Source organism: Mytilus edulis, chromosome 2 (assembly GCF_963676685.1).
Source record: "Mytilus edulis chromosome 2, xbMytEdul2.2, whole genome shotgun sequence".
Taxonomy (NCBI): Eukaryota; Metazoa; Mollusca; class Bivalvia; order Mytilida; family Mytilidae; genus Mytilus; species Mytilus edulis.
The window spans coordinates 22,770,661-22,792,850 of NC_092345.1; the positions used below are offsets into that span (position 1 = coordinate 22,770,661).

General features: G+C 32.8%; 1 protein-coding gene across 1 annotated transcript; it reads right to left on the reverse strand.

Annotated features, from left to right (window-relative positions):
- Positions 1-13,592: 13,592 nt before the first annotated feature.
- On the reverse strand, positions 13,593-14,944 carry LOC139510766 (uncharacterized). The gene is made up of 2 exons (XM_071297294.1): positions 14,900-14,944; positions 13,593-14,648 (listed from the first exon to the last, which is right to left on the reverse strand). The coding sequence occupies exons 1-2, from the start codon at positions 14,942-14,944 to the stop codon at positions 13,593-13,595; spliced, it is 1,101 nt and encodes a 366-aa protein (XP_071153395.1).
- Between the last annotated feature and the right edge of the window lie 7,246 nt (positions 14,945-22,190).

Here is a 22,190-nt window from a genome sequence, read left to right on the forward strand (position 1 = left end):
CAAAACAACTAAACATAGTCTTTCTTACATATTGTCATTGTAAATACCCTATGCATTTTTATCCGTAAACACTTGCCATACGTGTTTTCTATTGTTTTATTTTTTATTAAAGTTGAAACATGCTTTTTTAATTTTTCACTTAATAGTTAACTCAAAGATGAGGCTTATGATTTTGTACCTTCTGACTTTAATAAAAAGTCGTCTATGTTGTCCTGTACCATTCATATTTGAATACTGCTCTGTCCACTCTAATGAAGATAGTTTAGGCAATCAATTAAGTATAAATCATATACCTACTAACAACCATATATTCTGCTACCATTACCTTTAGTAGAAAAATGTCGATCCTCTTTTCTTCTTAAAAAAACTCAGATGGGAAACATTTTACAACAGTTTTAGATGGAAGAACTTAAGCTCACGTGGATTTTATTCTTATCTTTGTACTTTTGACAATTTAAGAGTCAACATTCTCATTTTTTGACAATTGTTTTTACATGTAGCAAATATAAATCTCGCTCCTGGTACATTGCATGAAAACATTACCAAAAAGACTAGAAAGAGATCGTATCAGTATAATGATATTTTCCAATAAGCAGAACAGATTCTATAATGTAGAACATTGAAAAGAAACAAAAATCCTAATTGATCCTAGTATGACATTTTATGTGTAGGAGAAATTAATTTGTGAGGGAAAATCATCATGCATTAATGTGTCACTTTGTGTTCATTTTGTCTCACGAAAACCAATAAGCATTTCCCTTTTTAGAAATTGCAGTATTGTTCGTTGTACATTTTGATTCGTGATCTGCCTCATAATGGCTTAATAATTTTTATGCTTTCAAGCTAATATAGTATTAAACATCAACAAAAAATTAACCTAGATATTTTTATACATTAGACACACCACGGTTTGTAGCGCATCCGAATCCACCCACGATCAATGTTGAACTGGAATGATGAGATAATAAAAAATAATGCATCCATAAATGGTTAAAGTAATTGTTCCTTGTTAGTAAAATAGTATGATATAAATAATGACCATTTGAACATGTAAACGTTTATTGCTTCCCAACTACAGGTCCCATTTCCTTTTAATAGTGGGACGATGAAAAAGACATAATACTGACTAGGAAAGATTTAGAAATAAAGACGCAGTGGCATGCTAGTCACACATTGTAAATAGATCATAGAACAATACATCAGATTTTCTGATCAGGGACAGTTATATCATGGATGATGAGCCATCAAGTGCGTATGCTTCAATGCCATTTATTTTAATAGTATATAACAACATAAAACAAGAGGTCACAGTCATCTTTTTCTCAATAATAGTTTTTAAATATGGAAAATAGATGAAGGTTTGTACAAAACATTGATCAGTGCGGAATATAGTTATGTAGTTTATAAAAGAGCACAGTTGACTTTTACAGGGTTCATTAAAAAGACTGAAAATCAACGAAATTGAAAGAGCCTGCAGGAATCTCCTGAAAAAATTTAATACAAAATGACTGTGGTTGTACCTTATGGTTTAAAATTATAACATCTTAATTAAGTATACTGTCTTAAAACGTAGTTCATGTCTAATTTATGCATAGTTTTGGAAACATTGGCCACTTCTCTACCCATATGCTATTATTTATGATTTCTTTACAATAATTCTTGGTCCCTGAAAAAAACACATCTAGTATAAACACTACAAATTCAGTTTGGCATCGTCTTCTCTCCATTTTAGAGAAGTAGCAAACTATGTGACCTATCATGTCTTTCTAACAGAAATACATGTTATACAACAGCATCTGCGGCTGTGATTTCTCAAAATTACGTGACGTCGTTATCTGCTTTTTACGTCTCTATAATGAAAAAATACCAATCAATATTAGATATAAATTTGATCCTCAATCCAGCTAATAGTTATCTCTTTGTAGAAGGAAGTCTTCTGAAAACAACCGAATGACTTACGGCGATGGAGATCTAAAAGCATTCGTGAGCATAAACTTTAAGTATCATCTACCAGATGAAAAGAAATCCGGAGATTAGTTTTGGACAGCAGAGCGATCACCTGAATGAGCCAGGGTTTGCAACAACATTGTTTTGGGCCGTTGACCTATCGCGACGATTTGAACAATTCATTTGGTCTGGTATTGCTGGTTTTGGCATCTAGACACAGTTCAATTATCTGGAATATTGTGAACAAAATCTTGTATGGGTTTAAAACAAAATCTGAAGCTGGATCGTGATTCAGACAAGAATGCAGTGCTAAGTATCTACACCAACACTAGTCGACAACGTGCAAAGCTAACCTTACATATTATATCCTAGGTAGTTCATTACGCCACCCCTTCGACGAGTACAAGTTGAAATTGTACAAGACAATCAAAAGTGCTTCGTCTAGTAATAAGTAAAATCACAAAAATACTGAACTCCGAGGAAAATTCAAAACGGAAATTCCATAATCAAATGGCAAAAGCTCAAACACATCAAACGAATGGATAACAACTGTCATATTCCTGACTTGGTACAGGCATTTTCTTATGTCGAAAATGGTTGATTGAACCTGGTTTTGTGGCTAGCTAAACATCTCACTTGTACGACAATCGTAAACGTTGTAAGAGTTAACTTATCTGTGTCGTCATGAGGCAGTACGATTCCATATATCTTACACGACGACTATTCGCCAAGAGTGTTAACTAGAAACCCGTGGCGCATAAATCGACAATTATTATAGTAACTATCAGAATCGTGAAACAGTCGTGATCGGTCATTGTAGATTGCGGAACATCCACGTCACCCTCAACGCTCAACGCTCAGAAGCTATGAATGTCAACAACATTATAAATAAAGGCAACAGTAGTATACCGCTGTTCAAAACTCATAAATCCATGGACAAAAAACAAAATCGGGCATCGTATCATCTTCATCCAGGCAATGCTACAAAAAGAATCATCAAACTTCATTCATACATGTAAGTTCTATAACATAAACTTCTCATTAACATCAATATCAAAAACTCCAATGAATTATTAGATCTAAATACCCTGTTTGTTATAAATCGACGTGAGTCATTAGTATGGAAAATTGGAAGAATCTATGGTCAACATTCAGGTCATGGCCAAATTAAAGCACCACGTTTAAGCAACAACAAAAAAACCGACAATGATTTACGTCGTGTACTGACGTAAGTAAAGATAATATTAAAAGTGTTTACAGCAAATTACTGCCAACACAAACCCCAAACAAGAATTTTCTTTTATAGTATCAGGAAACGTTATCCAGGTCAAAACTCGGTTTAATCCACACATTCACTTAATAGACTGAAAGAGTTTCGAGGACGCTCTGTTAAACTCTTCAAGTATTGGCCTGACAAATTGCAAACTTTTCACCATAACGTTGAAAACTTGCTCTTACAGTATCAACGGCACCGACTACGATATAATTGACAACTACGACTTCTGACACAACACACAAAATCACCATCATCATTCATTTTAACCAGAGTACGCTGACGGGGGGATCTGACCATCAATGAACTCTCAGGTAAACAAAAGCATTAATACGGAATGAGGAACCTACAATTACAAAGAATAAGTATTTACACAGAGGGTGATACACTTGTGAATATCATCAACATCTACAGTGGTATCATCAGTTGTAGTTATGTGAACGGGTTTCCACAATCCTTATAGTTCACGGATGACATTGAAAGCAATTGATAGCACGATCCCTCAATTGACTGATCAAGAAGGAAATCCTATTGACCTTATGTGTGAACATTTAATCATGAAGGTTGAAAATAAATGGGTTATGAAGCTACTATTGAATTATATAGTTAAAAAATGGAAATGAATGTGTGGTATTGGAGCTCAGTATGAAACAGTTGAAGATGAAAATGACCAAGGCAGATTGGTTTAAACCCATGCTTGTAGATCTTGTGACTGTTGTGCTATAAGCGGATTGGAAAGTGTTTAAATTGGCATGGTCATTAGACCGAGGCTTCATCCCTATTACGAAGGACGTATATTTTGTGAAAAACCTCGCTGTTAGGTTTATGATTGTAAATCAAATCCAATAGATTGCCTCAAATCCACTTACTCCAACAATGAAGGCAATTCTATAACAGAAGTCATTTGATTCTGAGTCCCAACGGCCTTTCAATAACATTCCACTCTATGCAGTATATAAATGAACAAAGTTCACATCCGCTGAATACGAGTTGGACTCTAAAATGCAAATTTGCGATTGAGATATAAGACCTACAACAAATTAGATATGGTCGTTGCCAACGCATTGGGATTTTTTTCTGTTGTAAACATCAATCATTATGGTACTACACTCAGACTCGGTGTAAATGCGGTGGGAATATGATGCGCTACCTGTTTTCGTTTGTGCTCGCTTGTTACAAATACTTCTATAGGAATCTATGTTCATATGTATAGAACAAATTGTGCACCACTTACGATGATAAAGAAAACTCCTCGATGAAAAATTCAAAAATTTAAATGAAACTAAGGTTCTGCCAACACCTTAATTGGTTTTTGCTATTCCTTTTAGGAACTTTTGGCCATAAAGCTTCTAATTTCTTTAGCATATTTACATCCCTGGCCTTCAGATATTCGTATTTAAGCATTACTGATAAAAGAACATTCAGGTCATGGCCAAATTAAAGCACCACGTTTAAGCAACAACAAAAAAACCGACAATGATTTACGTCGTGTACTGACGTAAGTAAAGATAATATTAAAAGTGTTTACAGCAAATTACTGCCAACACAAACCCCAAACAAGAATTTTCTTTTATAGTATCAGGAAACGTTATCCAGGTCAAAACTCGGTTTAATCCACACATTCACTTAATAGACTGAAAGAGTTTCGAGGACGCTCTGTTAAACTCTTCAAGTATTGGCCTGACAAATTGCAAACTTTTCACCATAACGTTGAAAACTTGCTCTTACAGTATCAACGGCACCGACTACGATATAATTGACAACTACGACTTCTGACACAACACACAAAATCACCATCATCATTCATTTTAACCAGAGTACGCTGACGGGGGGATCTGACCATCAATGAACTCTCAGGTAAACAAAAGCATTAATACGGAATGAGGAACCTACAATTACAAAGAATAAGTATTTACACAGAGGGTGATACACTTGTGAATATCATCAACATCTACAGTGGTATCATCAGTTGTAGTTATGTGAACGGGTTTCCACAATCCTTATAGTTCACGGATGACATTGAAAGCAATTGATAGCACGATCCCTCAATTGACTGATCAAGAAGGAAATCCTATTGACCTTATGTGTGAACATTTAATCATGAAGGTTGAAAATAAATGGGTTATGAAGCTACTATTGAATTATATAGTTAAAAAATGGAAATGAATGTGTGGTATTGGAGCTCAGTATGAAACAGTTGAAGATGAAAATGACCAAGGCAGATTGGTTTAAACCCATGCTTGTAGATCTTGTGACTGTTGTGCTATAAGCGGATTGGAAAGTGTTTAAATTGGCATGGTCATTAGACCGAGGCTTCATCCCTATTATGCCCGCGTCACACTGTCCCGATTTTTACGCCGATGGCAACACGATAATGGAAATTTTCAAAATCGGGACTGATCGTATCCATATCGGGCTATTCGTAGTGCCATCTTTAACCATCGGCCACTTTTTCTAGCCTTCGGGGACAACTTCGGGAAGGGTTCTAAATTTTTTAACATGTTAAAAAATCCCCGAAGGTGCGTCCGATGTTAAGGGTTCGTATTGAGTTCGGTTCACCATCCTCACCATCGTAATGTCACCGGGAATGCATCTTTGCACATCGTATTGCATTTGTGTTTCCATCGTTTCCATCGGGCAGTTTTGACATTACGATGTCTACACGAATGAATCACGAAGATACCCGAAGGTCTTACGATGGCAACACGACTGCGTGAAGACCTCGTAATCCAGTCGTGTTGCCATCGAATAAAAGTACGAAAGCGACAAGATGGAACTACGACGGCAATAAATCCAGCTAAATATAAGTTAATTTTCGCGCTAAAATACATTTAAAGTGCCATGCGCGATATGCACTGGTCAGTCTAATACGACAGTTAAGAAAGACATGGAGCTCATATCATATGATTCTATGAGAACAAGAAAGGCGACAGCGTTGTTTCTATTAATTCAAATGGAACAAGAAGAGCAGCTATTACAGGCTCAGGATTTACTTTTACAAGAAAAATATTATTTTTTGTCAATTTTTTTATATCAAGTAACATAATGAAAATCATAAACGCGCCTCGTACACCAACACTGCAGGTACACGTATATAGGGAAACCAACTTTTTCTTCATTATTCTAATTTTTTAGGTATCGTCTGAGTTGTTGTCACACGAATGTTTACTCCATAACCATTTTGTTTTCTATATGTCATATTTTACCGCATTTGTTGCTTTCCCCACATCCTTCCTTTTGTCTATATTATTATGATATTCTCCTGGAAGGAGCTCTTTTTGAATAAAAGGGATCAACGAACCCATTACCTTACCTTTACGATAGATCAGTAAACATGGGCATAATTATGGGTGATTATTCAGACTAGTGCACACATTTTACAGTTCAAACAAGGCAATGCCGAGCGTGGCATCCCCTCGTATGTAACATATTGGGGACAAATATGGACACTATATTTGTATATGACACATGCAGAAAATGGTAAATTGAATATGCATATATACATAAACTATTTTTTTAGAAATCAACCAAAACATTCAGTAACTGGAAATACCTTTAATATTGTCTTTAGAACCAGCAGGTAAAAAAATGAGCAACCAATTTCCCGTGTATTATGCTATTTCAAGGAGAAAAAACAAGTCCATCTGCATGACCTTGACCTTTGGCCTTGAACGTAAAAAATGTCAGATCATTACCAAGGAGGAACAATATACCAAATGTGGTTAAAATCTTTTGAAGCATATTGGTTTTAGAGTGTCCACAAGGGTGATATTGCCTTGCATTACAACTGTCACTGTGACCTTAACCTTTGGACTTTAAAGTCAATAGCGCTTAAGATATTCTTAACGAGTAACACCATACAAAGTTTTGATCATTTTGGTTCTAGAGTGCCCATAACAATTTCATCTACACGCAACTTACACGTAGAAGCCGAGAGGATAATAAACTAAGTTTTATAAGAATTAGACAAAAAGATCGATTTCCCGCCATGCATGGCAGACTTGTACAGAAACGATATGTTGTCGAAATTCTGTTCGTATCTTTGAGACATCGTATGGCCATCGCACCATCATCGTAATCCATCTTTTAGCCTTTGTAATCCATCGTTTAGCCTTCGTGATCCATCGTGTAGGCTTCGGCTGAGATATGAAGCTTAAATACCCGTCTTCGGTTAACCTTCGTATGTCCATCTTTTGCTATCGTATATAATTTCGGCACCATCGTATAGACTTCGTTATTTATCGTACTTGCTTCGGTCACTTTTTGGTATTTTAACGAGATCGGGACCAACTTCGTACGAACTTACAATTTTCGCATTCGGGTGTCCATCGTATATAAAAATCGGGACAGTGTGACGCGGGCATTACGAAGGACGTATATTTTGTGAAAAACCTCGCTGTTAGGTTTATGATTGTAAATCAAATCCAATAGATTGCCTCAAATCCACTTACTCCAACAATGAAGGCAATTCTATAACAGAAGTCATTTGATTCTGAGTCCCAACGGCCTTTCAATAACATTCCACTCTATGCAGTATATAAATGAACAAAGTTCACATCCGCTGAATACGAGTTGGACTCTAAAATGCAAATTTGCGATTGAGATATAAGACCTACAACAAATTAGATATGGTCGTTGCCAACGCATTGGGATTTTTTTCTGTTGTAAACATCAATCATTATGGTACTACACTCAGACTCGGTGTAAATGCGGTGGGAATATGATGCGCTACCTGTTTTCGTTTGTGCTCGCTTGTTACAAATACTTCTATAGGAATCTATGTTCATATGTATAGAACAAATTGTGCACCACTTACGATGATAAAGAAAACTCCTCGATGAAAAATTCAAAAATTTAAATGAAACTAAGGTTCTGCCAACACCTTAATTGGTTTTTGCTATTCCTTTTAGGAACTTTTGGCCATAAAGCTTCTAATTTCTTTAGCATATTTACATCCCTGGCCTTCAGATATTCGTATTTAAGCATTACTGATAAAAGAATATGCAGATATGTATTAAGCGTTAAACGCATGCAACGTATACAGTGTTGTTTGGTATATCGGCATTACAAAACACATTGCTAATTTATCAAAGAAATGTTGCACCTTTTGCTGTTCCCATCCCTAAATTCCATAAACGATATTTTTACTACATGTACTAGCAGACAAAGTATTCATCTATAGCCAACTAACATTGACACTTAGCGTCTCAAAGTCCAACTAGGAATAGTATTTGTAGATAAGACAAAAAAACCTTAGAATATTTTCTTTTTTACAGTCAGTGATTTTTGCGTGTTCATACGGCCATTAAGGGTTTGTTTCAAACTTATCTCAGAAGCTGTAGTAGATATTTCTGACGTGTTACAAATCTGACAAAGTCTTAAATGAGTTACGTTTTTAAGCATTTTAAGAGGTTGTTGTTACTTCCCATTAATAATCAGTGCACGATAATGTCAGAAAAACACATATTTAATATATGATATCGGTTTGTGATTAGACAAAAATACTTACTTTAGACATAACTATCCTAGGGTATTACAGTATCGACGAATGATCACATAATAGTATAGCAAGCTCAAAGCACTTAACATGCCCATAAGCAGCTGCACGGGTTTGACGTTGTTTATCTGTATTATATAAGATGTCCACATCTTATTTTGTATTTTGTGTGTGAACACTTTTTCTTTGATTATTTTGTATACTAGAATCGGATCGTCTTTAAAAGAGGGACGAAAGATACCAAAGGGACAGTCAAACTCATAAATCTAAAACAAACTGACAACGCCATGGCTAAAAATGAAAAAGACAAACAGAAAAACAATAGTACACACGACACAACATAGAAAACTAAAGAATAAACAACACGAACCCCACCAAAAACTAGGGGTGATCTCAGGTGCTCCGGAAGGGTAAGCAGATCCTTCTCCACATGTGGCACCCGTCGTGTTGCTTATATGATTACAAATCCGGTAAATAGTCTAATTCGATAGGTCATATTCATGAAAGGGAAGGGGATTGTTGTTACGACGTAAATTTAATTGTTTCATTTCTCTTATCATTATTTACTCAAAACGTATATATGGTACATACACATGTACACTGTAACGTTGAATTATGTTCAAAGGGTTGCCAATAACACAACTCTCCATCCAAGTCACAAAAAAGTTAACCATTATGGGTCAAAGTACAGTCTTCAAAACGAAGCCTTCGTTGACACCAAACATCAAACTATAAAGGGCACCAAAACTGACTAGTGTAAAACATTCAAACAGGGGAACCAACGTTCTAAACTATATCAAAACGAGGAATTAAAAACCATATCAACAAACGACAACTACTGAACATGTGATTCCTATATATATGCAAGTTTACTGTGTATGTATAGGACAGACGAGTTTAGAAGACAAAACATCTAGACAAGATATCCAACGAATGTTATCAAGGAGGATATCAACACGCAATATTGAAATAACATGAATACATAATATGTTATATAAACGATTTGAACAAAACAACATATTAGAATGCATGATCTGTTGCACTTTTATGGAAAGTTACATTGTCCTACTATTCCCAAGAGTAAAAGTTCTCGTTTATATAAAATAGAATACAATTGAAGCATATAATCCAGATCTCGATAAGCAATTTTAGTTGATCTTATTTGAACCTAATATGCAAATGTCCCCTTATGAAACGTTTTTTTTTATGAATAAGTAAAATGAAAAATGGTTTTGAAGCAGTGAGTTGTTTTGAATTTACTTAAGAAAAGTATATGTAACGATAGTGTTTAAAACCAATGGTTCATCAGACAAATGCACCTCAATAGCCAAGAAACAAATAAAATTATTCATTGTTAGTTTTTAGTATATCTTTTGTAGATTTTACGATTTTACGATTTTATTGTAAAGCAACGCTTAGATACATATGTGTAACAATATGTAAATACACAATTACAAACATGATTTATAATAAAGGTTATTTTCAAAAACAAAATAAAATAAAAAAAGAATTCATACAAATCAATATACATATCACAATAAGTAATTTAGCTTTCTAATAAAGGATGAAATATGTCTATATAAATTAACATTGCAGTAAGATAACAAATAATTTATACTTGTTTATAAGTAAAGTTTTAAATAATTTTTTGCGAACTCTGGTTAAGGTTATATATGTCTAAGGGTAGAACAATTATTTCGAGAATGTATTGATAGTTTTATAAACGATAAATTAAATATGAGTTAAATTTTGTTGAAGTAAACTAAAATTTACAGAAAATGGTACGGTTGTCAGAAGTGCTTTAAAGCCGTTTTATTGACATTAACGACATTTGATCATTGGATGGTAAAACTGTGAAGGCAAATTCCAAAATGAAGGCTATCATGTGTTTTCCGCAGGAAGTTGAAAAAAATATAACATAAAAATTAGATGTATCTCATCTCAATAAACTGGTAAAAAAATAAAATCGAAAAAATACTGAACTCCGAGAAAAATTAAAAAAGGAACGACTCTACTTAAATTGCAAAATCAAAAGCTCAAACACATCAAACGAATGAATAACAACTATCATATTCCTGAATTGGTACATGTATTTTCTTATGTAGAAAATGGTGTATAAAACCTATTTTAAATCTAGATTTACCTCTCACTTCTATAGCAGTCGCATCAAGTTCCATTATATTAACAATGAACTAAACAAACTTCCCTTTCTACTTTCAAACTAGTTAACAAAACTAAAACAAATTATAGGCAGCTAATCTTTTTCACTTCACAGTAAAATACTGACATTCTTTTTAAAAAAAAGATTATAAATAGGATGCTGTGTAAATGTAAGTGGTTACAGTTTTATAGTGATGTTGGCAGTACATTTTATTTTATCACACATTCAAATTGACAAATTTCAGTCAACGGGCAACGGGCGATAAACCAGCGTTGGAAAATGCGTAACATAGAACAAAATAAAGAAAAAAAGAAAAATATTAAAGAGCTGACTATAGGTCAAATATATGTTTTTATATAAAAGTTATATGCGAAGAGAGAATTATAATTCAATATCAATAAGGTATGGCCTTGATATTACAAATCAGAAGAAGGGGCTTGTCGTGTATCCAATGCTTGACCTCTCGTTATACTTTTTTCTTGCTTGTAATAGGGAATTTAGATGTGTTTTAGGGTAAAACTACATCTTGTTTAGAACTGTTTAAACCTGAGACAAAAAAAAAGGTTGATACTGTAAAAAAAAAATGGTAGGCACCTACCAGTCTTCAAGAAAACTCAAACGGCCTGATTTGTTTTAAAAAAAATATACAAAAGTTGCAGATAGCAACCAACGTCAATCACCTAATTACCGGTCCATTAAAAATGTGGCGGTGTAAAATCTTACCCTAACCTGGGAATATAGTGTTACAGCATCACAAATGACCATCAGATTAGTTCTAAAAAACAACAACATTTCAATTCATTGAGTTAATTTAAATTACAGTATGCAACGATAGACTACTCTAGCGAAATAGACATATAAATACAGACAAAAACAAGAACGACCAGATCATGTTTTGATTAGATCACCACTTGTAAGGTTGTAGGTCGTTCAGACGCACGTATTGCGCGCGTAACAAATTATTATGATCTTCGATAAGTTTTATCAAATAGGTATGCCGTACACAATTTTTGCATATGCAAACATTATTAGTGTCCCATTAAAAAGATCGGACGGCATATTTTATTATGTTTCGCGGAGAAGAGTTGAACATTCAAGTAAATAACTATAAGCCAATTCAAACGCAAATTCGTAGTGAATAACTTTTATGTTGAGAAGCCTGCGGAACATCTTTCGGACTAAAGGAAAATTTTACGTCAAATAAAAAAACAAACAAAAGAACAGAACAGAAAACATAAACATAATAAAATTATTGATTGCATTGTGATATATACTCTAAATTGAATATATATATATTTAAGTTGTCTTTCTTTTATTATCAAATTGATATGCTATGATATCTGTTCTGAATATAAAAAAAAGAAATTTAGTTTGTCTTTCTTTTATTAACGAAATGATATGCTAGAGAAATGGCGGACCGTAGGAAAAGACTGATGAAGATATTACGAAAGACAATACAATTAGTGGTTGGAAGATTTCTGAAACATAAGGTATGAATGAACCAACCGTACAAAATGTTTAAAAGCGGTATTATGCAAGAAATGATGTGAAAAACACTACACAAAAATGTCAGTCCAATAAGTACACTCGACGTTATGAGAGGCAAATTCTCATTATCGGCTCGAAAACTTTACAAATCACAATAATGAAAGGAAAACTGTATAATTGACAAAAAGAACAGTGCAAAGACACGTGAGTCTCCATGGACACAACACATGGGTTGTTTCACATAAAGAAAATAGTCAAATCACAAAAATACTGAACTCCAAGGAAAATTATAAATGGAAAGTCTTTAATCAAATGGCAAAATCAAAAGCATCAATTGCAATAATGGATAAAGGTTTCAAAGTACATTTTTGGTTAACAGACTGTGAAATTTAGTCTGAAGACAGCTATTTTGGTAACGTGTAGCATAGGCTTTTATGTCATTGCCTGCTGGTCATTTTGGAAATGTATTACCTTTGTTTGTGAGGTTTGTAACAATCTGGACCAACAACATTGACCGGTAGTATGGAGTCATTCATAAATCATTCTTAACCTTTTTGTTATGGTTGAGTTGTCAGTGTTACTTTTTCATGGTTATATATATAAAAAAAAAAAGAAAATGTGGTATGATTGCCAATGAGACAACTGTCCACAAGAGACCAAAATGACGCAGACATTAACAACTATAGGTCACCGTACGGCTTTCAACAATGAGCAAAGCCCATACCGCATAGTCAGCTATAAAAGGCCCCGATATGACAATGTAAAACAATTCAAACGAGAATACTAACGGCCTTATTTATATATAAAATAATATATTAATAACAAAAACAGTGCAGTAATATTTGATACATGCCCACCGAAGATTAATTCTTTTCTTTTAATATCTATCAAGCAAGATTTAATGGGCGTTTCATCGTTCATTGAAATATGCAACTAGACCATACCAATACATGTTTTAAAAATATCCAGACAAGAAATACTAATATGATTAGATATTTGTTCCGATTAACTTATATCAATTAAATGTCGTTTTGACCAAATACTGTATTTGAAGTGTACATTTTCTTGGTCAGTCTAATAAACACAATGGAGACTGGAAATTTGGCGTTTTAAATATAACTACATATTTATCAGTTAACCTTAAACAACCATGCTTCACTGGTTCTAAGCGAGACTAATAATCTATTGGTAGATTTGTCATAGTGTATAGCCTGTGGATTCATCAGTCAGTCTTTACGTTGTCTAAAGTGTTGTCCATCTGGTGATATGATGAGTACATTGTGCGAACTCCATCCCACAACAAACACGTTTCCTTCATTGTCTACAGATAAACCAAAAGGACACACCAGAAAACCAGGATGACAGAACGTCCATAGTAGGTTACCATTGAAATCAAAACAAGTTACACTGTTATTCTCAGAGTTTGTGTAGAACAGTTTCTCCCCAAATGTTGTCACGTACGCAAAGGTCGACAGTTTTTTATTGGTTACAGTGGTAATGGTTTCGTCTGTAAGGTTGATCGCCTGTAGTCCTAACTCCCTGGAACAATGTATCAAATGTCCGTCATTGTATACTGCTCCATCAATGTCTGAATTTCCTTTTATTGTTTTCTTTATTTTTTTATTTTTCATATTGAATGTATTTATCCTATTTGATGAGCCAGATGTAACAGCAATCAAATCATCACCGATGGGTACCACATCAAACGTATCACCAATATTATTCATTTCGAAACTTTTAGTTCCGTCAGATTTTAACACTCTTATTTTGCTTGGAACACGACAGGAGAATACCATCCTTCCATCAGGACAAAGAGAACAAACTCGGACTTCTGCTAAATCAGTATTGAAATATTTCTGTAACTTCAGAGACAGGCTATCAATGTTTCCGGTTGGAAGAGCTACCATAATCTGAGTTTGTATGTCCTGATGATTCAGGACTGACAACTCGCACGGGAAAGAACCAACATTGACTTCTCCAAACTCCCGAATGCTGGCTGTGATTTGCTGTAAAGATTCGTTAATAACGCATGAAATCTTAATTTGATTGGAAATGTTCTTTATGGTAATCAATTGAATGAATGTTTCTTCGACAGCAATATCTTTTTCGATTTCTTTCATAGACAAAAAGGTTTTAAGTTCTGATGCATACTCTTTTATATTATCAAAGTTTGCTTGGTGTTTTGTGATCTCATTTTCTTTCTTTTTCAGACAAGTCAATAGCTTTTCTATATTGTTGATTTCTCTATTTTCAATTGTGATTAATTCGTTAATCAAATCATCCTGAAGTTTATCAAGGTGCAGATTAATCTTTCTTCTGGTTTGTCTTATTTCTGCTTCAATTTCCTTTTTCTTGTTTCTTTACGATGGTAAATTGTCTTCCTGGTTAGTACTTATTTGTTTAATATTATCGACAACTTCCATCAAGGTGTGTTCGATTTCAAAGAAGGTGTTTGAAACTTTAACGTTTTTTATGACATAATTTATGTCTGTTAGGTCTTTACATGACTTGTGGAGTTTGACACATTTCTTACAGCATGGACAATTGTGATTTCTTCAGAAAAGGTCGTATTTCTCATTATGTTGTTTGCAAACCTGAAAGATACACAGGTCGTCGGTCGGTAATTTATTGTATTTAGCATACGCAACGGTTAAGTGGTATTTTGTTGCCTAGGAAATACTATACAGTTACCTACAATCACTGCAGAGTCCTTTGTCACAAAAGACTTCTGATAACTCGGTTATTTGGCGCTTATCACAAACATCACGCTAACTTTAATTACTGGCCATGATCCTGCAGCAAATATTAAAAATATATTTCATATTCGTATATTGATAAATGTACATGATATTCAAACTGGTACAATGTAACTAGTCTGTAATAAACTTGTTTAAATGATAGTTAAATTTTCTCAAAACAAATATTTAATACATTTCAAGAATGAAAACAAATAAAAATGACGGGTTGTTTAAAATGTTTTATCAGTAATAGAGAATGTTTTTGAATGAACATAAAATAATGAAATGTAAGTATTGTCTTTAGAAATGAGGTACAAATCATTCAAAAAGTTCTAAATGGGATGTGCATATTGTTATTATGTGTGCTAGCATTTTGTAATGTTTTACGGATCTGGATCCAAACTATAGCAAACCATGTATTAATAAAATAGGTACTCTCAAAGTCTCAAAAAAATTTTTACAACAATTTTCAGTATTATATATAAAAAAGGAAGATGTGGTATGATTGCCAATGAGACAACTATCCAAAAAAGATCAAAATGACACAAACATTAACAACTATAGGTAACCGTACGGCCTTCAACAATGACCAAAGCTATACTTGTTTCATCTTTATACCTTCAGTTAATAAGAATTTCTAGATAATTGACCACAATATAAACGTTTTTTATTTACTTAAAATATAAACAGGAAAGACCAAAAAATCAACCTGAAGTTATATTTATATTTATAATTGAATTTCGGATGCAAATGTCTTCGATGTAAAATTTTACGAGAATTATATCTAAAATACGTCACTATATTGCTTGAAAAAAGGCATTCAATATCAAACTTCAGTACCAAGTAACGTTTTGTTTTATGAGTGAAAATAAGATTGTTGGAAAATTTCTTAAGTATGTTATTCTTATTCTGCAATACTTTAATTTTGTATGGAACGCATCTTCTGATTGGCTGACGTTGGTTTGGTTATCAGTTTATAGACATAATTTTGTCATCAACGTTTTTTATGGTTTACTCCGGTTCAAAATGTAATTTAGAATTAAATTATAAGAAATGACTGTAATATTTGTTCTGTCTATTCGAAATAACATAAAAAAATGTGGTGCACACTTTAAACTAAATCATTTAGTGTGCATCACATTTAGATGTTATTCCTTCATAGACAGAAAAAATATTACAGTCATTCCTTAAATATAACAAATCTGGTACGTTTCAAAAATGTTCCAATTTTGAACAAGTAAGTAAAAGATATACAGGTATGTCCTTCTAAAACGGAAACAATGAAAAAAGATCTTCAATTACACAGTCAGTTCTCAAAAATATAGAAAAACTATCAGATAAGGGTTACAATAACTATGGACGGGTGCCACAGGTTTTGGGTGGGGTTCGTGTTGCTTATTCTTTAGTTTTCTATGTTGTGCCTTTTGTACTATTATTTGTCTGTTTGTCTTTTTATTTTTAGCGAAGGCGTTGTCAGTTTATTTTCTATCTATGAGGTTGACTCTCTCTCTGATATCTTTCGTCCCTCTTTCATAGCTCAGCTTAATTCTATGACAAGAACACTGAAATCTCCAGACCAGAAATAAAAACTATATCTAGATTGATCATTTGATTGATATTAATTGTAAATTAGCTTATCCTTTTGTACGGATTAGTGTTTTACCTTTGCGAACTGGTATATGTCGGCGGCTCAATACATTGATCAGATATTGAAAATGCAAATGACACTGTTTAACAGTGTTTTAATCAGTCTGATCATGCAATCCTTTCTTTGCAAGTTTTGCATCATTGAAAAATGTATCATGATCAGACGTTGTTTGTTTGTTTTCTACCTTTATCTTTATAAGATTTGTTGTCAATTTTTATTTTTCGCCTCTCCTTTGTCTCAGTTAGAATCAATGAAATAATATTCTGATAAAGAACTTTTTTTAACAATGGTGTATTCAAACTTACCGTTTCCCCTCTTGCTTCTTCAATAAATATGACATAGACAATTGACCTAAATTATAATACCAATGGAAACTCATTCAAAAATATTTTAAAATCAATTTAACTACACTGGTTAACGAACGACGAAAGACAATATCTATATCCAACTGTGTTGACATGGATAATTAATACTTAAAGATCCACATGTATTTATATTCATAATACAAAATTAAAGCAATTTGACAGTTAAATGGGTATATACTAATATAACACATTAAATATTATATTCCTGGCTAGCTTTTTATTGGCATGATATATACATTTACGCTATATTTCTTAGGCATTTAATTAAAACATTTATAAAACAATACAATAATATTCAAATCAGTATTTGGATTTAAAAGAAATAATAAAACAATGACTGAGATAAACTGTATGGAAACAGGTAATAAACCGTATGTTAATTAGATTCATGATATGTATGGCACTAAATTGCTTCAAACCTGCATTATATTTATTCCACAAACCTTCTTCTTATCATGTCTCTTTGGGTGGGATTTTTTTAAACATCGAGTTTTCATCTTATCGGATTAAGGTTAATCTAGCTGTTTATGTTGATAAATGCGCGATTTGTCCTAACAATCTGGTAGCAAATTTACCTGACGATATCGGGATATAGGTATTTAGTCGGATCTTAACATGTACTTGTGATTTGTTTAAAACCGGTTTTGATAAACATTAACGAAGAAATGTCGAAATGTTCAGGACTTAATTAAGTCTGTATTTGGGTAAGATGATGCAAGCATACGATTTTTATTGCCTCTTATTGGGGTTCGTGTTGTTTATTCTTTAGTTTTCTATGTTGTGTCGTGTGTGCTGTTGTTTGTTTGTCTTTTTCATTTTTAGCCATGGCGTTGTCAGTTTGTTTTAGAATTATGAGTTTGACTGTCCCTTTTGTATTTTTCGTCCCTCTTTTACACTTTGAGAAGCGAATAATCTTAAAATATTGTGTAAAAACGTTAATTATGAGCTATGAAAGTCAAGTGGCTCGATCATTTTTCTGATGAAGTTTTAAAAAAATGCAAAGAATAGTATAACTATGGGTTAGTTTTTATTAGTTTCGCTATCCTATAGATTAACAACTTTTGGTTATATTTATAATTTAGAATCATCATTGAAGGTGGAGCACGAATGCACAGTTAATTAATTATATTGATGTGCCATTTGTATGCAAGAGTGACATTCCTTTGTATTATGTGCAGATTCGAAAAAGTTATGCGAGTATTGTCTCCCTTTAACAGGTTCATTATTGTATAATTAAGTTTAGGTTTCTGGTATAATTTTGAACAATCACAAAATGTATCAATTCAATATATTGAATAATCACAAAATGTATCAATTCAATATATTTCAGTTTTTGTTATTGGTGTATCAAAAACATTGATGTACGAATATAATTTCATAAATTTGAAACGTTTAAAATGATTACATACCAATATAGAGAACCGTTCATCGTTTTTGAAAAGGACTATCAATGTAAATCGAATCATTTTTCTCCCCTTCATGATATATTGATTGGGAAATTAACCAGATTTATCTAATACAAATCACAGAGAGGGACTAGCAAGCAATATTTAATTGTATCTAATTTAACGTTAAAACAATTTTCCACTATAAAAGAATGTTACATTATACATTTAAAAGGACTTTGTTAGCTGAATCTACAAATTTTATTAGAAATTATGAATTTTTATTACAATAGATTAATATGCTAAATCAGGTAGTACATTTTGTATATTACTAAGAATTTAATTAAATGGAAAACAGATATCAAAAAGACAAATAAAGGCAACAGTAGTATACCGCTGTTCAAAACTCATAAATCCATGGACAAACAAACAAAATCGGGATAACAAACTAAAACCGAGAGAAACGCATTAAATATAAGAGGAGAACAACGACATAACACTAAAATGTAACACACATAGACAAAATCCCACGAGAATAACAAATATAACATATATATATAACATCAAAAACAAAGACTGTCGGATTTATACAGGTTTGCAGAAAATAAATTTATAAATTGATTTTATAAATTTTATACAAAACGTCTTTCATCAATACTTGCAGATAGTTTTCTTCAAATAATCGAACGTGCGAGGGCTGCATTGCAAGTCAAGGTCGTTAAAAACTTCCATTTGTTGTGTTCAATAATCAAGATTTTGTGCTAAATTTGCATTTGATATCTTCCACCTTAATTTTTTCTCAATAAAACAAACTTGAAAAGTGATAGTAAGCCAGTTATAGTCCCTACACTCATATTGTTGTTTAAAGTTAACTTCATATCATAGCGATCAGTCACTTTTTCCCTTGGCGATATTGATCCTTTCCGTTCTTGTTAATTATACTTTGATTCGTTTATTCAATATTCTATCGTGCTTCAGTGATTGTAGTGACGTCTCGTTTTTAAAAAGAAAAATGAACAGAATGATTAATTAAAAACTATAAAAAAAAAACTGAGTACAAATAGATTGTATTCTTAATGTCAAGTAAAATGGTCAAGTTATGTTTCACCTGTTGAAATTGTGCCTGTAAAAGAGGTATTTTTAGTCGCAATTTTAATGGTAAATAGTTATTAAAGGTACCAGGGTAAACGTATTATCAATGGCTTCATGGGACGTCAATCGATACCTTTAAATCGAAGAAAAGCAAACAACATAATGATCAATTTGAAAAACGGTTAAAACACAATTATCATTCCATAAGCAATACATAGAAATCAAAAATATAAGCAGCATGACCTTTTTTCGAAATGAGCGAGTACATCATGATATGGGAAATAGAGGATGGGTCTGCGGTTAATACGATTGAACATATTCCTGGTCATCTGTGACGAATTATTAAACAACGAACCATACTGTGTAGATGTCATTCTTGAAAATTTTAAAGGGATACCTTCAACTTTACCATTAAGAATCCGTGCTTCAAAATCTTTCCTTTTATGAGACTAACAAATTAAGGATGGCCCTATTTTCTGGGGCTTAAAAAGTAAAATAACAAAAATACCGAACTCCGAGGAAATTCAAAACGGAAAGTCCATATTCAAATGGCAAACTCAAAAGCTCTTGTCATATTCCTTACTTGGTACTAACATTTTTTAAGTAGAAATTGTTGATTAAACCTGATTTTATAGCTAGCTAAATCTCTCACTTGTGTGACAATTGCTTAAAATTCCATTACATTGATAATGTTGTGCCAATACAACTTTTCATAGCTTGTTATAAATTTACAGGTACACGGTAGGTATAGTGTTCGGCTAGGATCGTGGTTTTCTGTAAAAAAAAACCCGGACCATTTGTCTAAAAACCCGGACGAATTCACAGTTGCTCTCGAAAAATACCGGACAATAACAAACACTAATTTATTTATTAAATACAAGGACATTTAGCTTTTTTGTTAATCAAAACATATATAGTATTCAATATAATATGGGAAGTACAACAATGATAGTTTAATGTAGGACTATGTGATTTTATTATCAACATCATATAAGAAAATATTGTATGGCTTTTCAAATATCACACTAGTATCGAACTGCGACACCAATATTATCACAAAAATTCCGCTCCGGGAATTATAATGATAGAGGGTTGCTACGGAGTGTGATATTGAAAATAGCCATATTTTTTTTTCTATTTTGTGATGTTACACTATTGTATTAGATATGGGTGAATGTTTGATACCATTAAAACGTTTAAACCCGTTGCAATTGTTTGCACATGTCCTAAGTCAGTAATCTGATGTAAAGTAGTTGTCGTTTGTTGATGTGGTTCGTAAGTGTTTCTCGTTTCTCGTTTTTTATATAAATTCGACCGTTGGTTTTCCAGTTTGAATGGTATTACACTAGAATTTTTGGGGCTCTTTAAAGCTTGCTGTTCGGTGTGAGACAAGGCTCCGCGTTGAAGACCGTACTTTGACCTTTAAAGGTTAACTATTGTAAATTGTGACTTGGATTGAGAGTTGTCTCATTTGCGCTCCTACCAGATCTTATATCTTTATCATATACACTACATCAAGTACAACTATTTTAGAAAGGTATTTTTTATGAGAAATGATGCACTTTATATTAGAAGTTTGAAAGACTGCGTTTTAACCGTGACTGATATTGATTACGTTGTTGACAAGGCCTTTGCAACTGTGTATGTTATCGATACCATCACGGATTGCTGATTGCTGATGCAGAACGATCGTCATTTATTGTATCACACATGCAATTTACTTAGTTTGTACTACTTAGTTAAAAATTATATATATATAAACCTGTATGCTTGCTTACAAAATATGTTAGTATTTTTAATCAGGTAAAACGTACGTAGAACTAACCGGAAGCCGACTCAACCAGGTGCCGAAGTGACTAACAGTCATCAAAACCGGAACAGAAACAGCAGTAAACTCTAAAATACAGGTCTATGGACAACAAAAGCACATATACAAGACATCGGTTGCCTTCTGGTTTTGGAAATATTCTATTGGCTTGAATGAGATAAGGAATATAGAACATGTCTGGGACAGAAGAACATTTAAAAAAAAGAACATTTCAAATAGAGAACATTTCAAAAAAAGAACATTTCAAAAAAAAAGAACAAACCTCAGTATATATAGGTATCATAGTTCATATCAATTTATGATTTGATCTTTACTGGTGATCCATGCTTTATTATGTCAAACTAATGTATTTAAAAAGTTTGTTTTTATTTAAAAATAAAAAAAAAGCAAGGGCGAAGATGAACAATTTTCTGATAGCTGTTTTGACTTTATATGTATATACACCACAATAAAATACATATAACAGCCAAAATGACTGATCTTCAAGAATTTTGTCATTTTTATGTATTCCATATGACAAACTGAACGAAATATATATACAAAAAAAAAAGATAGGCCAAGACAACATGGTAGTACATTCAAATTGTTTGCGAATTTAAAAAAAAGCCAAGTAGAAAAAGATGTTTGAGGATGTCCATAAATATTTCATAACAAAATTTAAGTTTAAAATACATCATTGATGAGGTTATGCACTTAGGAGAGAACGTTATGTATGTACTATATTTATGTTCCTAGGAACTTATAAAGAAGTTGATATTAAAACTACAA

Bases quoted from the DNA above. Each gene is read 5' to 3' on its own strand.
- LOC139510766 (XM_071297294.1), bottom strand. From the start codon at position 14,944: ATGAGAAATACGACCTTTTCTGAAGAAATCACAATTGTCCATGCT. The intron at 14,649-14,899 runs GTAAGAAATGTG...GATAAACTTCAG, and splicing joins AAATCACAATTGTCCATGCT to GATGATTTGATTAACGAATT.